The sequence below is a fragment of the Fistularia commersonii genome, chromosome 4 (genome assembly GCF_037954325.1).
Source record: "Fistularia commersonii isolate RoL2024-O1a breed Wild chromosome 4, RoL_Fcom_v1.0, whole genome shotgun sequence".
NCBI classification, from domain to species: domain Eukaryota; kingdom Metazoa; phylum Chordata; class Actinopteri; order Syngnathiformes; family Fistulariidae; genus Fistularia; species Fistularia commersonii.
In genome coordinates, this window is record NC_141287.1 from 9726778 (window position 1) to 9747782 (window position 21005).

At 38.7% G+C, this 21005-nt stretch overlaps 1 protein-coding gene across 4 annotated transcripts in view; it reads right to left on the reverse strand.

Annotated features, from left to right (window-relative positions):
* myo16 (myosin XVI) overlaps positions 1-21005 on the reverse strand; it is an 88504-nt gene that overhangs the window by 52741 nt on the left and 14758 nt on the right. For all 4 annotated transcript variants that reach the window (XR_015106033.1, XM_086145205.1, XM_086145203.1 and 1 more), the window contains exons 3-10: positions 11848-11918; positions 11392-11535; positions 5291-5399; positions 3971-4095; positions 3716-3841; positions 1643-1718; positions 319-469; positions 74-224 (exon numbers count right to left, since the gene is read on the reverse strand). Coding sequence is in view for 3 of the 4 variants with exons in the window: in XM_086145205.1 (XP_086001331.1) it covers positions 74-224; positions 319-469; positions 1643-1718; positions 3716-3841; positions 3971-4095; positions 5291-5399; positions 11392-11535; positions 11848-11918 (953 nt within the window). In the remaining variant the exon portion in view is untranslated. The remainder of the gene's footprint in view (positions 1-73; positions 225-318; positions 470-1642; positions 1719-3715; positions 3842-3970; positions 4096-5290; positions 5400-11391; positions 11536-11847; positions 11919-21005) is intronic.

The following is a 21005-nucleotide window of genomic DNA, read 5'->3' on the forward strand; positions in this document are numbered from 1 at the left end:
ATAGTAGGGAAGATGATATAACTAACTGAATAATCACTGCAAATATGTTAATCTGCCGGTCAAAGTATAGTACCTGTTCAAGTTTGCTTGTTCCAGTGCTAATTGGGCCATCTAGGCCATTGTCCTGTGAGGGCTGACGGCTCAGAACTCCACCTACATCCCTGAACATGGCACACTTCTCCAGTAGACTGTCCCGCTTAGAGATAGAGATTCCAAGAGGGTTCCTACAAAGTAGGTTAAAAAAAAAAAGGATTGAACATATTTCAGTTCCTGGACAATCCATGTGTCAAAAGTCGGCCTAATGTAACATTAACCTACAAGTTCTTGACAGGGGTCTTGAGGTCATGTAATCCACCCTCATAGCGATGGTCAGTGGAGGGCAGAGGAGTTGAGGGGTCCTTCAGTCTCTGCATCCAGCTTTCCTCTCCATTGAGTAGCATTTCAGCTATGGGCTGTGATGCAGCAATATCTAGAACCACAAGACAGAACAGTGCAAAGATCAAAATTAATTGAAAAAAAAATCTGTCATCGCAAAACTGTTACTATGTGTATTTTAATGATTTTAAGTTTTACAATTTCCTTTTTCTTTTCTGCCATTTCCATCTTTATCTTGATTGCACTTATATAAATGAAAAAACGGTGGCTCCATCACAGCTGTGTTGTTTTAACTTACACCTCTGACTGCTCTTCAAGGAGTTACAGGGCATTGGGGAAGGGATAAGGGAAGATCTGGGGGCATCAAGTGAGATAGAATGTGATTGCCTCTGGCTAGAGGGGCTATTGATTGGGACCAGAGAGAAGTAGTCAGTGAAGTGCTGGAGGCTTGGGTGTAAATGGCTCGAGATAACCACAATCCTATATCTAACTAACTGACTATAGGGATTAAAAGGTGAGGCCAGCGGTCATCTCTATGATATGAGTCAATGCTTTTGCAAATGAAAGACTGAGTTCACAAATACTGAACAACACTTCAGTGGGTGGCTATATGGAAGTTTTGAAGAGGGATGGGACTCTAACTTAGCTGATTTGTACTTCAACTGACACTAAGGGAAATGGTAGATCAGTTCAAAATCAAATTCAGTTGGGAGAACAAGTATTTGATACACACTGCTGATTTTTCAGCTTTTCCCACTTACAAAACATGCAGAGGTCTGTAATTTTTATCAAAGGTACTCTTCAACTGTGAGTGACTGAATCGAAAACAAAAATCCAGAAAAAACACACTGTATGCTTTTAAAGTAATTAATTAGCTTTTTATTGCATGACATAAGTATTTGATACATCAGGAAAACAGAACTTAACAAGACCTGTAGCGTATTAAATAATTATTGCAGATTTAATCATTGCTTTAATATAACTATCGGCTAAAGTTAAAGTATATTAATCAATATTATTAATTCATTTTCTCATACTTTATATATTCGGATATTTACACATATTACATATTCATTTTATTACTATGAAGTGGCTTTGTAAACAAATATATTGATATATGTGTGTGTGTGTGTGTGTGTGTGTGTAAAGGTAAATGAACAGGTGTAGTTTAGACAAAATTCATTTGCCTGCTTTGATTTTTTGCTGACAGTGACCAGTGCAAGACAAGTGCATTAACACAGAACTATATTTGTGTAAAAATGTTTACCTGAGGGCTTTTCTTGGTTGCAGTTAAGCATAGTCGGGTTTGCTCCATGCCTGAGGAGTTGATTAACAATGCTTGTCTGCAACAGAGTAATAACATCCAGTGCTATTGACCTTATGCAATTTGAGCTATAACGTTATAGCAAGCTATTAACTACATGTTGTCTTAATCCACTCATTACATAAACCAAACACACATTATAGTAAATCTACCTTGTCAAACACATTTATGTTATACAATGCGGATGGCGTGTAAACTAAATCCAAACAACCCTTCAATCCTCACAGTGTTAGTGGCAAATGACATGGCTTTCAAACAAGTTTCTCAATGAGCAAATGAGTTGTTAGTCAACCCAACTATTTTCATGTTCTGCTCATAAAGGCCGGATGGCAGGATATCAAATTACCTGGACACTAGTCCAATCAAGATAACTCGGAAAAATACATATTTTAGATTTTCCAAATGTTCTTTCATATCTCAAACCAACCCATCAGATGAGCAACACATTTGTCCATCAGTTGCAATTCAAACATCTATTTTCGCCCTAGTGTGGTAATCTGTAGTACAGAGAAGGTGACTGATTCATTGAACTGGCTTGGACCATTATCAGCAGCTGTTTGGAAATTAGTCTAGAACATACCTACAGAACACAAACATTGTCAGCTGCGTAATCTAAAAATAGGTTTCAGCAGTGTTAAAAGCAGTGTAAAAGCAGATGTAGACTCAGACAGAAGAGCTTGTTTTATGAAGTGTGATGAAGGCCCAGTCGACAATTTGTTGGTAGAGTTGGGAAAATTAATCTTGTGGCTAACATTAAAACAGATAAGAAAGTCCAAATGTCACCTAAAGGTTACTTTAGTCACGCAGCTTTGATATATCTTTTCTACTCCCCCGCCCCCTCCCAAAAAAAACAAAAAACCGAAGAAGCATTCATTTAATCTCAGCAGGTTAACATTAAAAGTGGCATTTCATTATTCACTTTATAAAAGAAATAATGTATGGATATATTTCCAGAATTTTGATCCTCAAGAGGGACAAACCTAACTTGGCCAGGGATGCCAGTGGCCAAGGTCCAGCTAATCACAAGACCAAGAGAGAAAGGCTTAATTAAGTGCAGTAATTGGGTCATACATCTTCTTAAAGGGTCAGCCTAGTGCTTATGCCACATTACACAAGGGGTCTTTGAGTTTAACAAACTAGCCAGTGTTACAGTTGCTTGCCAGTGTTTCCTGGCAACGGTCTGCCTCTGCCTCATATCAGAACCCTCTTATTACTGCAAAAGTGGTCAAAGTAGCCATACACACATACTGAGCATACTGTTTAATGTCCTCTGTCACTGTCAGACCAGCTCTAAATGAAAATTAACAGAGATTGTATGAAAAAGACTGATGGGGGTTTTGTGATCCAAAAAGCTTTTCTACCTACTATGAGATATTGGATCTCATTGGAAGTCAATTCAATGTCATTGAATCAACTGCCGAGGAAAGAAAAAAAGAAAAGAATAAGAAAACTAAAAGGCAATAACCCTGCACGGAAGACATCAGACAGCGGATGTATCCAAAAAAAGACGTGAAAAAAATGACTGCATCTAAGAGGGTGACTATAAATATCGAATGAATCCCTGTTGTCAGCAGCCAAGCACACAGCTTGGAAATGTAATTAAATATCAACTGAGTCAGCAAGATCTTAACATGATCATATTCCTTTCTTCAAACAGAAGATGAAAGCTGCAAAATCAGCAGATCATATCAGTCTAGCACCATTCCTCGGCCCCATCCGCCAATAATGTTCTTTATTAAACAGCTAATCTACAATAAATGCAACAAATGCATATGCACAACAATTTGACTGTTTCTGATTAATGAACAAAAAAACAAGAGGTTTTTCAAAGTTTGCCAAGTATGACTTGAGGCTAGTTTTATGGAAGAGCAATCCATCAATAGTTTTCTCATTACTGCATTCATTTAATTGGAGGCTGAACCTCCAATGAATCGAAATAGCTGAGTTGAAACTCAACAGTGCCTCACAATGAGTCAATAGACATTTCATTGTGTAACGGTGTAATGTGTAACTTACCTGTCCAAATTTAGCAGCGAGGTGAAGCGGGGTCCAGAAGTTTTTTCCTGCAGGACTAGGGTCTGCTCCACTCTCAAGCAGCAGAGATGCAACGTCTCGATAGCCACTGGCACATGCTATGTGGAGCTTATGACAAAGAAATGAGCAGTTTACACTGAGGAAGTCAGAGAATCCTGAGACATAAAATCAAAGAAAAAAAATCAAACGCTCATCGATTGAAAGTTCTAAATAGACCAACACTCGATCCATAGTTACCAAAGTGACACCATCGTCATTGGGTAGATTGAGGCTACACCCTGTTGCTAAAAGCTGTCTCAAATCAGACAGCATGGTGTTGGGTCTCTGTGTTTTCATTGCGTGCATGGAGGAGACGTCCACCCCTAAAAAACAATCGCAAAGACAAAAATGTCCCACTCATATGGCGGTACAACATAAAAACATCCAAAAGATGTTTTGTGAAAGACATTTGTCATATGAAATGCAGGAATACAATTCAGCTAAGAAATCAAATGTGTTTTGTATCTTAATTTTCTGTTGTGAAATATTAATGTGAAATCAACAAAACAAAAACACACTAACAAAAAATATTAAATCTAAAAAAATGCAGATCAAAGCCAAAAAAAATTGAATAACGGCTCAGTAAAAGTTAATTTGAACAAAACTCAAAAAGATGGTCCATTCCTACCCTGGATATGGTCAGTTTAGCATGTGTACAACGGTCAAGCTCGGCTGCCATTGCAGTTTATGAGGGACAAGAAACACATCGGACCCAATTTAAGTAGTTGTAATGGCAGGGATTGATTAGCAATCAATCCATATTATACTTGGAATAAGCTCTTGGGCACTCACTAATGGGACATCTCCAAATAGACTGTTGGAACAGTTAATCAATACGTTTATCTTTTTAAATCTATTACAGCCATGGGGTTTGTCAGCAATTGAAAAATGCTTAAAAGAACATTAGTGTAATAAATGAACATTCCTTGTTCTCTACTAATACAAATGTAGCCTTCCGTGTGTCCTCTGCAGCAACAACTAGTTTAATTTACCAATGACAGATTTTTTTTCCAATTTTTTGTGGCTTTTCATCATAACTAAGGAAGAACAGGAAGGAAAAACAAACAATTAAAAAAACAGAATTGTTTTTTTCCCTATCTTTTTCCCCGCTGTAGAGGCACAGGGTTAGTCTGCTGTCTTCGAATACTTGATGGGTATAGAGACCGTGCAGCAAAAGAGTCTGTTTCTATAGCAACAAAAGCCAAGTGGGTCTGTTTCGGTAAGTATGATTCACAGTGCCACAACCCAATGCAAGGGGTGGAATCAGGGGGCGGTGGCACCAGGCAGAGGGAACTCTCTGAGTGGGTTGTGACAGAAAGAACAAGAACTAAGATTTTTGAAACTGAGTGCATCTGGACTTTGCTTTGTGATCCATTCATTTCACATATGATTGATTTTCTAGAGATTTTGTCATGACACGATTCTTTTTTTTTTTTTATGGGAACCTATCTGAAATTTTATTGATTCAATGTCCCGTGTTTGTCTGGACAACACAATAACAGGTAAACATAGCTTTACCATTTTCCTCCAAGTATTTTCGTAGAATAAAGCTGGTCTCGGTTCCTTCAGGGGCATAGTCAAGAGGAATGTTCCCGTTGACATCCTGCAGCATTACATTAACCCCAGCCTTTCAGACACAGGTCAAACACACACACACACACACACACACACACACACACACACACACACACACACACACACACACACACACAAAAGAAAAGAGAACGGGAAGTGACTTTAAGCATGGCAATAACTCAGACTTGAAACAGTGATGAGGTACACCCAATTATCCTCACTTTTAGTGCTGTAAACTTTAGCAGGACCATGGAGACGTTAAGAGATAAAGGAGTGAATTAAAGATCTCATTAAACAACTGCCTGGGGGGTGGTACAGAAAAGAGTGAGAATTACAGTTAACTGGGATCATAAGGTTGGGAATGTGTGTGCATGTGACATGTGATGAATGTGTGTTTGCTCAACAAGGGATCCTGCTAGAGCAGACTTCTATTACAGCACAAGATAACATGGGAGACCTTCCCTAAGGCTCAGTTAATGACTGTTATTCCGGTGAAAAGACAGTCATTAGTCAAAATATGGGTATGATTGATTGCTTTTCTTTTAAGATACTACATAGTACCTATTAAATGTTAAAATATTGCATTCCTTTATCAGCAGAGTAGGAAGGTCTTCGGGCCATGCAAAATGTGCTTGCATAGATCTCACTTCTAACCCTTTTCTCTTTGGGGTTCAGCACTAAAAGTTATATACGCCCTTTCAAGTGGCAATTGTCAGAGTATCTTCATTAATCATTTGCTGCTGTCTCACTTAACCATAAAAGACAAGCTGGTGTAACAATTGTACCCAGACCTGGTCAGATTACAGGGACAGAGGACTTTAAGTGATGGTCCTTACTGGATATAAACAGCTAATAGAATTCTAATGATCCACTTGCAGTGCAGAAAAGAGATTTATGGCCTGGTCCCCAGGCAGACAGCCATGAAAGGGTGAAGACATCTAAGAATTGGAGAGGGGAGGCTGAAAATGCAAAGAAGGAGCCGGATGATAGAGCAGCGTGGTAGCACTTAACCTTGGTACACCCACAGAAAGCGAACTAAAAAATTTTAATTGACTTACTTATAAGGGATTACATTTAAAAGTCCCAAAGAAATGCCATGAAATTACAGATTCCTACAAGGCTTGCAGTGCTGTCGGTGTATCTTAGAAACTACTCCGTTTGCATTTTCATTGTGCAGCCATCTGTGCTGTCTACTGGGAACGGTTCCCATTGCCTTATGACCGATATTCAAAAGTTAACAAAAGGAATTAACATGAGCAGCTAATAGTTGCTGCTTCCCCTCTATTTATGAGGAAACAAGAATCCTTGTGACCATATTAATCAAAGTTGGGGAGGGAAAACAAAGTTTAGGGTGTGAGGTAGACTTATGGCAGACTCGGGAAAAAGGCGGCGGGGGGGTGCTTTAGTCAGTCGATATATTTGAGTGTAAACCTTTTTTAAAGAACAAAACAATTTGCAGCAGCATAATTTTCCTGCATATCTTCTTCTCTCAAGTCTTATTGCACAATCATGAAACTAATAGAAGGGCATCACTACCGTCATATTATGTTTTCATTTTTTATCTCTTCGGGGTTTTATCACAGCACGCATAGCTGTGAGACTGAGAGGCACAGATTGAAGGAAGCAGGACATTGATACATAGGCATTTTTCATGCTTCTGAGCTCACGTGATAAGTGCTGACAGCTAATAATAGGCTGAAATTGCTTAGCTACCAGACTGCAAAGGGTTAACAAGTTGACTTCTGAACCCCAACCCCCAACCCAAAATCATACTCAGCATGATAAGCACATGCCAGCCGTCAGGGGCAATGCTATCTGTAAGTTCCACACCGCCTGTGTGCTTTTTAAAAATATAATCAATTAATTTCTATTAAGCCAGATAGTATCTCAAAACAGAACTGAGTTGCCAGATCCAGTGACAAAGTATCAATAACAACTAGTGTATTTGCCCTGGTGGATCCCTTGGAGTGGTTTTGAAGCCACTACTGTTAAATCCCGTTTCAAAGGTGAGCAGAGAAAAAAATAAAATAAACTGATATAACAACATAAGGTTTTTTCAATACTTGAAAAAAGTATTGCGTAACTGACTTACACCAATGACCCAGGTAGACAACATTTTCAGGAACTGGTAAGCATACTGTATATTATTATGGCAATACATTGCTTAGTGATAATACACAACCAAATACATGAATCAAGTTTATTCAAATGTTTCGAATACAAGAACATTACCCTTTAATTAAATCCAATCGTAATCCACAGACGTGTGCCATTTCTGCTTGATGACCCATTGGTATGTTTGGAGGAGTAAGCGCCAGATTTTCAGCAAAAAGGCCCCAAAAGCATGCAGTCAAGCTCAGTGCAGCCTTGGGCTCGCTGTTAATCGTTGACTTCAAAGGGACTCCGAATTCAAACATTTTAAATTCATCAGTCAAAGGCATGGAAAGTAGGTCATTTCTACAACTGAAGCCCACTGGATCAGCTATAGGATGAGAAACATGTTAACATTATGGATTAGAACGTGTTTCCTGTGGATCACACGATTGCCCTTATGCATCCTCAATGGGACAACTTAAGACACAGAGAGGTGGTGTCTGAGAACAAAAATAAAATGTATCTAGCAATAATCAAACATTAATGACAAAGTTGAAAGATAGAATAAGACCCTGGTGCTGATTTAGGGAATCTTTCCAGCTTGCGCTTCTTCTCTTTTTCCTTTTTTTTTTACAATGCAAAATCTGGAAGTAGATCATTTAAGTGGTGGATGTAACACATGGCACTCACATGTTTTTGTATGGGCAGAAGAGAGCAATGATTTCAAAATATGTTGATTAACATGATATAGTATGCAGGGAAATATTTATGATTTTTTTTGATGGTCTTCAAGATGTACCTACAGTTTAGTACATTCACATAAAGACTATGCATCTTCAAATTACTGTGCACTTCAGTGATTGATTAACTGGGCAACATTTACCAATGCTGTGGCAGGGAATAGGTTTGGGAACAGGCACAGAAACAGCTTCGAAGAGGGAATGTTAGACATGTTTGGAGGGAAGAGATAAGAGAATTAATACTGCTGCCATTTCAGACAACACATGTGCCCAGCCTCCTCATAACCCCCCCCCCACACACACACACACACACACTTTCTAACAAGATAAGCTTGGTAACATTTCTGTCAAAAAAAAAAGGAAGGATCTTCATTGTAGGGAGGGAAAAAGGAAATCAAGGACTGGGAAGCAAAATATGAGGCTTGGGAGAAAGGAGAAAGGTGCGAATAATAGATATGTTATTTGCATTAGCAGCAATTTCCTTTCTACTGCCTATCTAAGATAAAACTGTCAGTCAACATCGTTTAACAATGCCTCCTTTCTACTTTGAAAGAAAATGTAAATCATCGTATGGTTTGGCAAGAATTCCCTCTTATAGTTGAGATAAGGCAGGAGTTCAGAGCAGAGATGGCTGATCTGGCATTGGCAGCGTCTTATGCTGAGGATGGGTTTGCAGATGAATGAAAAGGAAAAAAATGAAGGTATGACACCGCTATTGGAAGTACTGCTCGGGTGACCTATTTGTACCCTGTGCTTAAACCAGGAGAAGAAACAAAATGATGTGTATTTTACCTCTTAAGAAAACAAATAGCTGAACTTGGAAACAAAAGGCATTTTCTGTCTCCTAGCTTCAACACAACGCTTACAATTCACACATGAGTTATGTACCGACAGTTATAAACTTGGAATCAAATGAATTTTAAAATGTTAATGTTTGGTGTTCTACAGCAACACAGTCATATTGCAAAAGATACTCGGTATGACATCTCACATTTGAGTTTGAGGGAGACAGTTATTTTGTGTCTAGTCTCCCAACCTTCAAAAAGCTTTAAGCTTTATTGTCAATGTACAGTGTAGATGTCCCTCTAATGAGTTAATATCAAAATACTGGGGATTAATGTGCAAATATCCAAAACCGTGGATGCAGGATGGTGGAGGGGGGAATAATAGAAAGAAGAGGCAGTGACGAGCTGAGGGAGAGATCATGCAGTTTCATGAATTGTCAAATTTCGAGGGTGTTATTGGAGGACTACATAGAAACAAGGGCATGCGGTCTGTATAACAGCAGCTCAAACTATATAATTAATTTCCTTGCAAAGACAGCTCTATTTGCATTTTTCTTCAAGTTGTTTTCTATTTCTTCAATGAATGCTCATTATTTAATTCTTGTTTAGGCTTGACCAACATATCATATATGTGGTACAAAATCTAGGTAATATTCTGTTAGTCTTACAGGATATAGTTTAAAATCTTTCTGTCAATGTATTCCTTATCATGAATTAATTGGGCCGTATCTATCAAACTCTGCTTTGGGAACTAGAAAGTATATATGGATCTTTGTGCATACAAAATCTTCAGGGTACATTAATAATTAACTTTTCCATGTAATGCAGAGAGACAGCATGACTGAGGCAAAGGCAAAACCTTTAAGATGCCCCCACAGGAGGCCATCTGCACCAACCCACAAATCCACCCATCTCTAGATATCAGAACGTGATATTCAGGACAGCTGACACACACTTAGGAGCAAAAGTAAGATTCATGACATTTTAAATCTCATAAAAACTCACAAAAGTTGGAGTAAGTTGCTCCTAAGATAACCCTCCACCCACAAACCATAAATATATGCAGTGCTTATTTCATTATTAAAGGGCAATGGCAGTGAGCGACCATGTTCAAAAGAGATAAGCAATTATTCAATCAATAGGGAGATTTTTCATGGAAAAAAATCTGGTTCCTGAAACAACAAGAGCATATTGACTCAAGGACTGGATTTACTATTGCTTTCATCATGCAGTTCGGAGTTGGAAAAATGGGGATGGGAGGACACTTACAGGAGCAATCATAAAGCCTTTATACATTGATCTTGGGATTGGAGCGGTGTGCAATAAACTGTATGGGACACCGGGGACAGGAGAAGATGAAACAGCACGTGGGAGTCAGTTTATTAATGGACAATATTATTTGTTTCTCTGGCTTCTTTTAGTGTTCACTTCACATATGTACTTGACAGTAGATTAACTACTGTATATACCAGCATAGATCACTTGGATCCTTGTCCCAGCCACAGTGTCAGACATGGCCGCACCGTAATACACTGCCTGTAAACTGCAGAGTAAATAAGAGTACCAAACTAGATGGCGAAAAAGGTCGGTGTCTTAATGTAAGTCAAAAAAAACAGAAATTGTCCCTGGAAATGACAGGCTAAAATGGAAAGTCCATAAACATGCAGGATAATCAGAGTGGAACTTAACAGTCATACCGTCAGAAGAGGCTGACAAATTCAACCTGCACATCGTCTGAATGGCAGATCTTCAAACATATCCATTTCTCCAAGGAACTTTTTGAGTCTTACAGATGCAGCAAGCAATCACTCAGGACCCAATCAGCACAACCAAGCTGTACTGGATTCTAAGTAGTTCCAGATTGCTCACAAGCCTCCCTGGGTCTAATCAACACAAGCAGTGCAGACCAACCCTACTGAGCGACTGTGCATCCTCCCCTGCAGCTGGCCCTGCTCTTATTATAGACATAATCCACACAGCCACAGCTCCTGTCAAGATGGACCCGCAAAGATGTAGAAAGGGCCTCGAATAAACAGCCGGTCTTTGATGTCATGCAAATGCCACAATTATAAATATCACTTTCAGTAGTTCAGTTGGATTCATGAAAGAATGGGAAGTTACGTTTCAGATCAACCCTAATCCAAAATCCCTCATCAATGAAAGATGCTCCACTTGGATACAGAATTTTGGATGATTAATATGAATAGAGCTTTTGATTCATAGCTAATTTGCAACATGAAGCTCTAATGCTAAGTCATTCCAAACATTAATCTAATTTGTAGCTGATATGGTTGGAATTAAAGGAATCAACAAGTAAGCCAGATCTGTAATGTTAGTCTGTGCATCGTGTCAAGGTGTGAAAATATGGTATGCGGAAACTGTTCCCATCTTTTTTCTCATCATTGTTTTCTGTGAATCTTCTCACCAGCAGCAGAAGCAGCACTATGTCTGCATGGTCACACACACATGCCACATGTAGCGCTGTCCAAAGGTCTTCATCCTGCAAGTTGACGTTCAAGCCACGCTCGATCAGGATCTCTGCCGCAAACACATTGTCATGACGAGCACACTGCAGAATAAAACGGGGAACAGAAAGGTTTCTATTACAAATTTTTCAAGATTTTGAATGCATTGCTGTATTTAAACAGTACACTATGGTTAAGTGATAAGACAATTATCGATCCAGGAAAGAACAGATGGGCTGACAGGTCTGAGCCGATTTATCTTCTAAAGCACAGTCTCCCATGTCATATATTTGAATGTAAAAATAACTTAATTTTTTTTTTCAAACAAATATTTGGGAGAGGAACATTTGTAGTTTAATGTGTGTTGAACTCCATCAAATTAGTGAATAAGCTGTTTCGTTTGGTGTATGTCTTACCAAGTGAAGCAAAGATCCCCCAGAGCAGAGAGAAGCGTTGAGGTCTGCTCCTTCCTTCAACAGACGCAGCACTGCAACACAAAAACTGGCATTTGAATGTATATTCTTCATATCTAGAGAGTCAAAGCAATCCAAACATTGTTTCTAAACACACATTAAATACTGATTCGTGCCACAGTAAGAACCCATGTGTGCTAAATGTCTTCTCACTGCAATGGAAATGTCAGTATGGATCAGTGTTGACTTTTAAAGCCTGTGTAGCAGCTCCTTGTTTTTAGTAGCATAGCAGAAAACCTCTGGGTCTCTAACATTCACACTAAAGACTGTGAGTTCCAGTGAACCACAAAGCCCCTGACACAGATTTTACAGTGGACATCACTAAAACACAAGGAATTCGTGTTGTCTAGCATTAACAGATGTTACAGTGATATTGTTGTTGTATCACTCATATATTTTTAATTCAGTGTTTCACTCGCCGGGGCAGGAAAGAAGAGGCGGAAAGAGGTGTTTGACGGATAAATAGAGTTGGATTGACAGAGTGGAGCGTGAGAAGGAAGGAGGCTGATTGCTTTTGTTTGGACGTGTTTGATCCAAGTGACGCTGACAACACGAGATGGATGCTGATGACACTAAGAACGACATTGTAACAGGTAAACAGACACCAATGTCACGCAATGGCATGGAAAAGGTAACAACTCTTAAGACAATGACCATTCCCTTTATGAAAAAAAAAAACACCCAATGATCCATACAAGGCTATTTGACTCTGAGGTAACTCATCAGACAATTTTCATGATAGACAAGGTCAAATAAAAATGTGGACATTCTGAATTCACAAACCTAAATGTTCTACCTCGATAGCTCTATTTACGCATACCGCTGTGTGTGTGTGTGCGTGTTTGTTGCCCACAAGATCATACGCAGAGTTTTTTGTCTGCTTTTGATGCATAACATGGGGGTTATTTTGTGTTTCCTTCACAGCCGCTCAAGCATGAATTTATTCCTGGTGCCCTGAGATCATATAAGCTGTACATCAATAGGTTCTCTGAGTTTTGTAGGAACTTCACATAAAGAATTTTGGAAAAGCTATAGGCAAAAAAAAGAGAAGTATCTGTATTTCCATGCTTTGATTGCACAAACGGGTTCCCTCCAGACAGTTTCACTCTACACTCTTCTAGCGGGCTGCTTTATAAATCAAGCCCGCATCAGCAGGATTCAGGAAAGGACTGCCAGTATTCTGACTAGGTCCAAGAGCAAACTACAAATATACATATTTGATGGTGTGCAGGTGATGATAAACTTATCATATTCATGCACCACCTTAACTTAGTAGTACATCAACATCTATGTAGCTTCTATATAATCACAACCAACTGTCCCTGTTTAAATACAAGTGGAGAAAAAAACAGCATCTCATGTGGCATTATGATTCATGTTCATAATTTGCAGTTTTGAGAATTTGCTTTGTATTGACCTTGGAATTTTTACCCCATTAAGGATGCATGGTTTTCTAAATCTGCACAAGATGCGCCGGTCTACTTTAGTGTATTGGAAGAACTGAAGGTGTAATGGATATGATAACTTTGTCAGGTGTTTATATGTGTTAACATGGATACATTTCGTCCTTTTCCAAGAACATCTTTACAAGATTAACTTTTTTAAATTTATTCTTATCATACTGAGAGTGCAAGGTTAGGACTCAATCCCAATATTATTGAATTGTATCAGTCAACACTGCTTTTATCTGATTTGACTACAAAAATTAAAAACATTTTAATAACCTTTCATAATTTTCTAATTTTATGGCTGTTTTAAAAGTAACACCAATTGCATTTTGCCTATATTTTTGACCTCTATAATTTACCCTTTATCAATCCCTCGTGGGGAAATTTGCTCCCTGCAATTAACCCATCATGGATGAACCATGAGCAGTAGGCTGCCGTCCACCAGCGGAGCAATGTCTCGCTCAGCAACACTTCAACACACCAGGAAGAGCTGGGAATCAAACCAGGAATGTTTGATTGCAAAGACAATTGCTCTACCTCCTGCACCACGCCAACCTGTTATGTTTAATTGTAATTATTGTATGTTAATTTTCCGATGGCTAATAAACAGAAAAATAATAAGATCTGGCTACTGCCGGTCTCTCAGTGTACAAAAGAGGCCCACTGTAATAGAAATAAGTTCTCATTTGTCTAATGGCATAGGAAGCTTAATTGCCTTAAATGGCTGAGCTAAAAAAAGGAAAGAAAAAAAACACGCTAACCCTGACGCCAATCAGCCCAATTATGTTTCATCATTTCAATAAAGTGTTCAAGCAGAGGACAGTAAACCCTCAATTAAGGCTCATCTAACAGTTAAGTAGTTACCAGGGAATAGGTAATGCTTCAGCTTTCCTGTCTATAAAGTATTATAATACTGAAAGGCTTATGACTGAATGTGCATTTCTGAAGCATGTGAGATATGAACATGATTTAATACTCAACAACAATAATAAGCCATGACAAAGATAATACTTCAAAAACATTGTGTTGCCATAAACATATCGGAATTCATTTTGTTTTTTCTTGTATTTTATTGCAAAAGGCTAAAACTTGATTTTTCAGTTGCCATTTTAATATCAGTTACCTGCTGTATCAAAATATAGCTGGATTAACATTTATTGATAGATAATGATTTTATTTAAGAAGAAATTAGTCAAATTGGTACAGGTTGTTACAGATGACCCTTGCATGAAAAACCTCACATCTGTCAGTACCTGTGTTTAACAAATTAATTTGTCCAAGTTTTATGGCACATTATTGAACATGTCTAAAGACAGGTCAAATGTCAAGTGCTACATATTGACCCTCAGGCAGTAAAAGACAACATAAACAAAACCTGCCTGAATCAATAGTACTGAGTGAAACTACTGAACATGTCCAATGTGTCAAGACTGAGGCAAATTTTATGCTGGCCTTACACCTAACAATTTTGACAGCCACCGTCTTAAATCTTACTTTTACTGGAGTCTTACTGGAGTCCCAGCACACTCCCATTGTCTTGGTCACAAAGTGTAAGTTGGTAATCTTAGTATGAGATCAGGCTTACGACAATATCAAACGTGTCTGATATAATCCGAAGCCTTTCAGTCTTTACAGTGACGCAACAACCGATGGATAAGCACCATCAAACCCAGAAAACGGAAACCACGTAGACAAACAATCACCAGAATGGTATTGGGGGCCAAGATGGTATTTCTTTTGGGTATGGATGAACAGGCAAAGGACGTCCTGATAAATATGGACTGTCTAGAAAGAGGGGCGGAGCGGTGGGAAGAACAACCCAGCTTGTACGATTTCAGCTATACTATTTATCACGACCAAGCGGATAAGGAAAAGTGATGGACTGAAATAGCAGAGGCTCTGCAAATACCCGGTGAAAACATTGAATGGTGAGAAAAAATTGCTCAAAGATTCGACTTGTCGTCTTTTCAGTAGTGACACCATAAGATTCACAGCCTTTGTAAAATCTCAGACTCAAAACTCAAAAACTAGTGAGCAGGTGTGAGATGATAGTTTTCCACAAGTCTTTTTCAAATCTTTTCAAAGTCTTTCGATGTATGGGTGGCATAAGTCTTATTTATACATTAATTTATTTGTTTCTGTTTTTACTTATTTTCTCTTACTGCCGAGAGACCATCATGATGTAAATTCTAAGTTGCATTTGCATGCTTGACTTTTCAATTCAACATTTCCTTAAGAGGTACCAGAGCACCAGAGTCATGTTGACCCCTTCAATGTTGATTATATAATTTCTAATGAATGGTCTAGAGAAGGAAATTAAGGTTAAAGGCGGGCTCATTATTGTTTAAAATTGCTTCATTCATATCTAAATCGTTCCATACAAAATGTTATTTCTATTAACACAACGGAGGAGAAAATTCTGAATAACATGATAATGGCCATTTTCATGAGCAGAAAAGACATCGAAAATACAGTCACATTTATCCCAGTGGTCAGGTTTAGAATTTATCATCTTTCCAATGAAAGTCTCTAATCCTAAAATTATCCGAGAATTAAAGGACACACTTGAGGACTTCAGGGATTGGAAAGAGTGCTCATGTAGACTAAGTGAAAGTCCATAGATGACATTTTAACCACACAGAGGATAAAGCCACTTAAAAGCCGATTCCATCACAATGACAGTGACATTTCAGCTGAATTGGGTCAACTACTACGCATGTCTTTGGTTAAAATTAGCTGTCTCAGTGTCCAAAGAGAAAAAGGCATTTTTTCATTTTACAAAGCACACTATTGGTTGGATTTGATATAATCATGGAAGTACTTAACTTTTGTCTACTATAGGTCAACAGTAGATGGAATAGAATTTTATAACAAAAAAACTCACTATAACTGCTTAGTTGCACCACAGCTCATTGATAATACTGTCATGTTAATACTTTTAAAATCTGCAACCATTGCAATTCCCATAAGCTTCAGCCCTAGTATATTATTTACTTTGCCTCCCTCTATAGTGTGGCAGAGGGAGGGAAGGATCATCAGTCATTACAAAGATTTATGTACACCAAGTAACTGTATGCAAAACCATTAAAACACCGACATTCTTGTTCCATGACAAAATTATTTCTCTTTGCTATTAATCTCGAAATGTCATTTCGATATGTCATCACGGGAGCGGTATTTCACATCAAATTTTGCTTCGGCGCAAGCTTTTTATCAGGACTTGGTGGAAGGGGATATGGAAAGTGGGAGCAAAGCTAAATCTGCTGTCATTTTCTGGAAAATTGCAAAACAGCTGTTGGAGATATATGTGGTGTTACCATGGCAACCAACTAGAAACTGCTGGAGGATGTGGGAAAGAGACACAGACCAGCAGATGATGAGAGCAAGAAACCACAAACGAGGTGTGCACCGATTATCTGACTAAGAACCAAAGATACCATACCAAAATTTCTGCGAAAATACCCACAACGCCAGATTCTCGTCAATCTCTATCTTAAGCGTTAACCGTTATAAATAAGGACATAATTAGATCTTTTTTTACTCCCTGATGATGAAAGTAATCATACTCCACATGACTATTGATGATGCTATTTAAGATTCACAACCACTCTTTTTTTCTGGGTGGACCTTTAATATAAAAAAAGATATCCAGATATCCCCAGATTTTGATTTTGGAGAACCAAAACCCTTATAAAACTTAAAATTCAATGCATGGCAATAACAGATAAGAATACATGGTTAATTGATCATTTCCTTATCGGCAATGGTATATAAGTATGGGTGTTTTTCATGACAATAAAAAGTTGTTTTCAATTCAGCCCCTTAGAAACAATATTTTTCAGGCCTTTTGGTAAATTGCTATTTTACCCTAGTTATTAAATCGTAGTGCATGCTCAAACTATGACTTGCAAATTGAATATTAATTGCCATGAATTTTTTGCAGTGTGCCCTACCTGCAAAGAGGATTGAAAAACACTTCCCTGTCACGTTAGAATGCAATATATCTTACCTCAGGAATAAAGCATGTTAGTATTTTCAGTGCAGGAACAATAAGAGATTAAATCTTATTTTTTTCCTCTCTCTTTGAAACCTCTGGTCGTGGATATCTTGCTGAGCGATGATTCTTCATAAATTTGAAAAGAATGCCTTAATGCCCCTTAATGTGCTGCTTTACTGAAGTCATTGCTTGTGCTATTCATTTTAGTCTTTGGTCTTTATCTCACAATCAGTCATAAGGAGGCATAAGGCATTCAACGCATAACAGAAGAAGCCAGGGACTGTACTCGACATATAAAGATCCATAATATAGGAATAAAGAAGTCAGATCATTGAAAATTACTGACAGCGCCATGGGTTTATTACTAAATGCAACTTGCAAGTGTTACCTCCTGTTTTTATCATAAGATACATATAGTCAAATATATTATGTTAACACTTCTGACTCACAGAGAAATGGTTCCTTGTTCAATTCCTTCAGGGGGCCTTTTCATGTGAGGTGTAGACTCTACAGTGACAGCAACACAATGTAGGCGTGTGCCGCAAGTGATGCTGGAGCCGATCCCAACTGCCATCGGGCGAGAAGCGGGCTACACCCTGGACTGGTCAGCAGTCAATTGCAAGGCCACATATAGAGACAGACAACCAATCACTCTCTCATTTACACCTCTGGGCAATTTTCCCATTCCTCTAAGTAACCTGCTGAATGTTTTTGGCCAGGAAGGAAGGAAACCAGAGAACCTGGAGGAAACCCTTGCAGACACAGGGAGAACATGCAAATTCCATCCAAAAATATAAATACACACAGACATATATACAAATATATATAAGTAGAGTATACTACTATACGGAATTTGTCCATGTGCATGCATGATCGCATATGCATCCATTTACCTCATCAAACACAAACTGATCCATGTTTGAAGTGTTTCATTGAATTTCATCACATTTTATTGAATGAATATGAAAATAGAAGATGTACTAACAAATATAGGAGCAGTCAGTACGCCAAAGCACAAAAGTAATTATGTTTGCAGTGCTGTGTTGTGCCCACAGGTTGAATCTATATTGTTCAATAATGGTAGGGGCCAATTCAGAGAGTAATTATACTTCCATAAGAGTACCTTGCTCTCTTTCGCTAGAGCAATAGATCCACTAGCCCATTAATGCATAGGCTGTATTTTCCACAGACTTAAGGTTCTACCTCAGGCCTTGTTCATCAAGTCCATTAAGATTATTGGAACTGTGTCGGTTGTGTAGTATGGCCTTAAGTGGCAAAAAGTAAAAACTGATATCTGACCTCAAGACATAAAGCAAGGTGAAAAAAGTATTTTTTCGTAGTGTTGCGAATTAATTTGAGATACAAAGTGGTGGAGGGCATGATGCAGGCTCCAGTAACGTAGTCCTGTTCATTCCAGGAGTGGTACCTGGCATGAAGTTTCCAGAAATGGTCTTCTTTAAACTTAGATTATAAAGCAATTAATACAAATATTCCAATGATAGATAAAGACACAGTCCATATATTTCATACATTATCGTTAAAATGTTTTTGTCTTTGATGTAACTTTTTTGCTTTGTTAATTCATGTTCTCCGTATTTCTAGAGAAAACAATAAGCAAAGCTCTAACACATGTGAGCCTAAAAACGATTTGAGCGGCTAGTTGGGAGACAGGATAACAACCGAAATACAGACAGAACCCTTGATGGGAAGCCATAGTTGGTGTATGTCAATACTGGCATCTCTGTCCTCAGGAATGATCTTCAGCTCATTCTGGGGGATCCCAGGAAGTTCTTATGTCGTATAAGCAAAATAATCCGTCAACTTTGTTCATGGTCAACATCACGCAATAGCCTTTACATCTGGGGGGCATCCTTATCAGGTGAGCATATGTTATTGACAAGTCAACAAAGCTCTACTCCACATTTCTTTAAACCTTTTGATTGGTCTCCATTCTTTCTCTAAGACTGACCTGCCAGCCTGTGGAAGAAATTCATTTCAGTAGCATATATCTGCAATCTAATTGTGAAAGCCTAAATTCCTTGTTACCTTAGGTGAGATGTAGAACATACAGTAGACAGATGTGTAAATAATCACATGCAGCATGGGTTCTAATCAGAATCTGGGACAGAATGCTCCTGCAGTAATAATCCTAACATAGTGGAGATGTCACAGTAGGACCGAGTTCTGATGTTGGGTAGCTGGATATCTTGCCTTGAAAGGAGAGCCCAGGCATCTTCCCAGATGGAGGCATGGAGGCAAAGAACATACGACAACCCTCTATGGCAATATCACCGGGCGGGTAAAACATTATATCATAGCTTTGCCAGTTACCGCTTTGGAAAACTGGTTGAACGTTCCCTCTTTTCTTGGCACATTAATGCAAGCAGGGGGAAACATGAAACGCTCACGTTATTACACATCCTCGGTAGAGCCCTGAGGCAAATATTCGCAAAAGGCAAGACAATTGAATCAGAATCTGCTAAATAAATCTGTCATAATCCTGCATTTGAGTACAGCTGAGAAATGCTCTAGAGTAATTATAAAGTGGCACAGAAAGTGCTGAAGTATCTTTCAATGCAATGGTTTGAACAGGTCCATCTCTCTCATGAATAAATGCAAAACTGTAGATGGGCCAACATAGTTTTGTTCACAAAGATTTCCCGCAATGGTTTATGTCAAGTGGTATCTTAGAGGGAAAATCTCTCTATTAAACTCTTTAATCAAGGCAAAATGTTATCTCCAGGGACATTAAGAGGGCGTCCTGAAGGTAATCAAACAACCTCGAACTAGTTTAGTGCTGGGGCAGAGTCCTGCTTGTGGGTATGCATTAAACAGAGGGGACTGAGGGATGGCTGGCGGATATGATTCATGTCAAGCCAAGGAACCCCGGATTCTTCATGACTGTTGCAGTGTCACACCAGCTGGCCCCACTGACATCAGATGAAGTTCATCTGTGGCGGTGGAAGAGATTAACACAGTGACCCGCAAAGACTGCTAGTAGAACTGACACTGATGCACCCCCAACAGCTGCAAGTAGGATAGGCAAGAGGCTAGCAAAAGCAGAAGAATAATGTATGGTTGAAAGCACAGCACTGCCCTTGGGAAAAAGGTATGAAGACTCTGAGAGAAAGTCAGAGACTGGTTTGAGAATTAATTTCTGTTTTGTTTTGTTTTGTTTAGTAATTTTTTGGTTTTTAGGCCAATAATGCAGTTCCTCGATTCTCCATATTTGCAACTGGTCACCCAATACCAGCATTTGGTTGATAATGCGTCTACTCTCACAACTTGATGATAACCTCCATGACAGCCCTAATTTAGGATTGTGGTCTGTTGGTTTTTGCCAAGCGAGCTTGCTAAAAGAGATCCTTGATAACTTGTGGCTACATCATGATAACGGGAACTATGTCAGATTATCATTGTCGATTGCAATCATCTTCTAAGTATTCCAGACCTTTATTGGGTGCTCTGAAAAATGCTGGAGACAGATGGCAGAAAACACAAAATAGCACTTTCAAAGTCCACAAGTAATTACTGCTGTATAGAAATTATTCTTTTTGATCAGAGCGCCTTGAGTCAACATTTCATCTTCTTGTGCTGTCGAGCAAACACCTTCTGTCAACCCAGACATTGTCCTCACAAGGACCTCTACTTTCAAC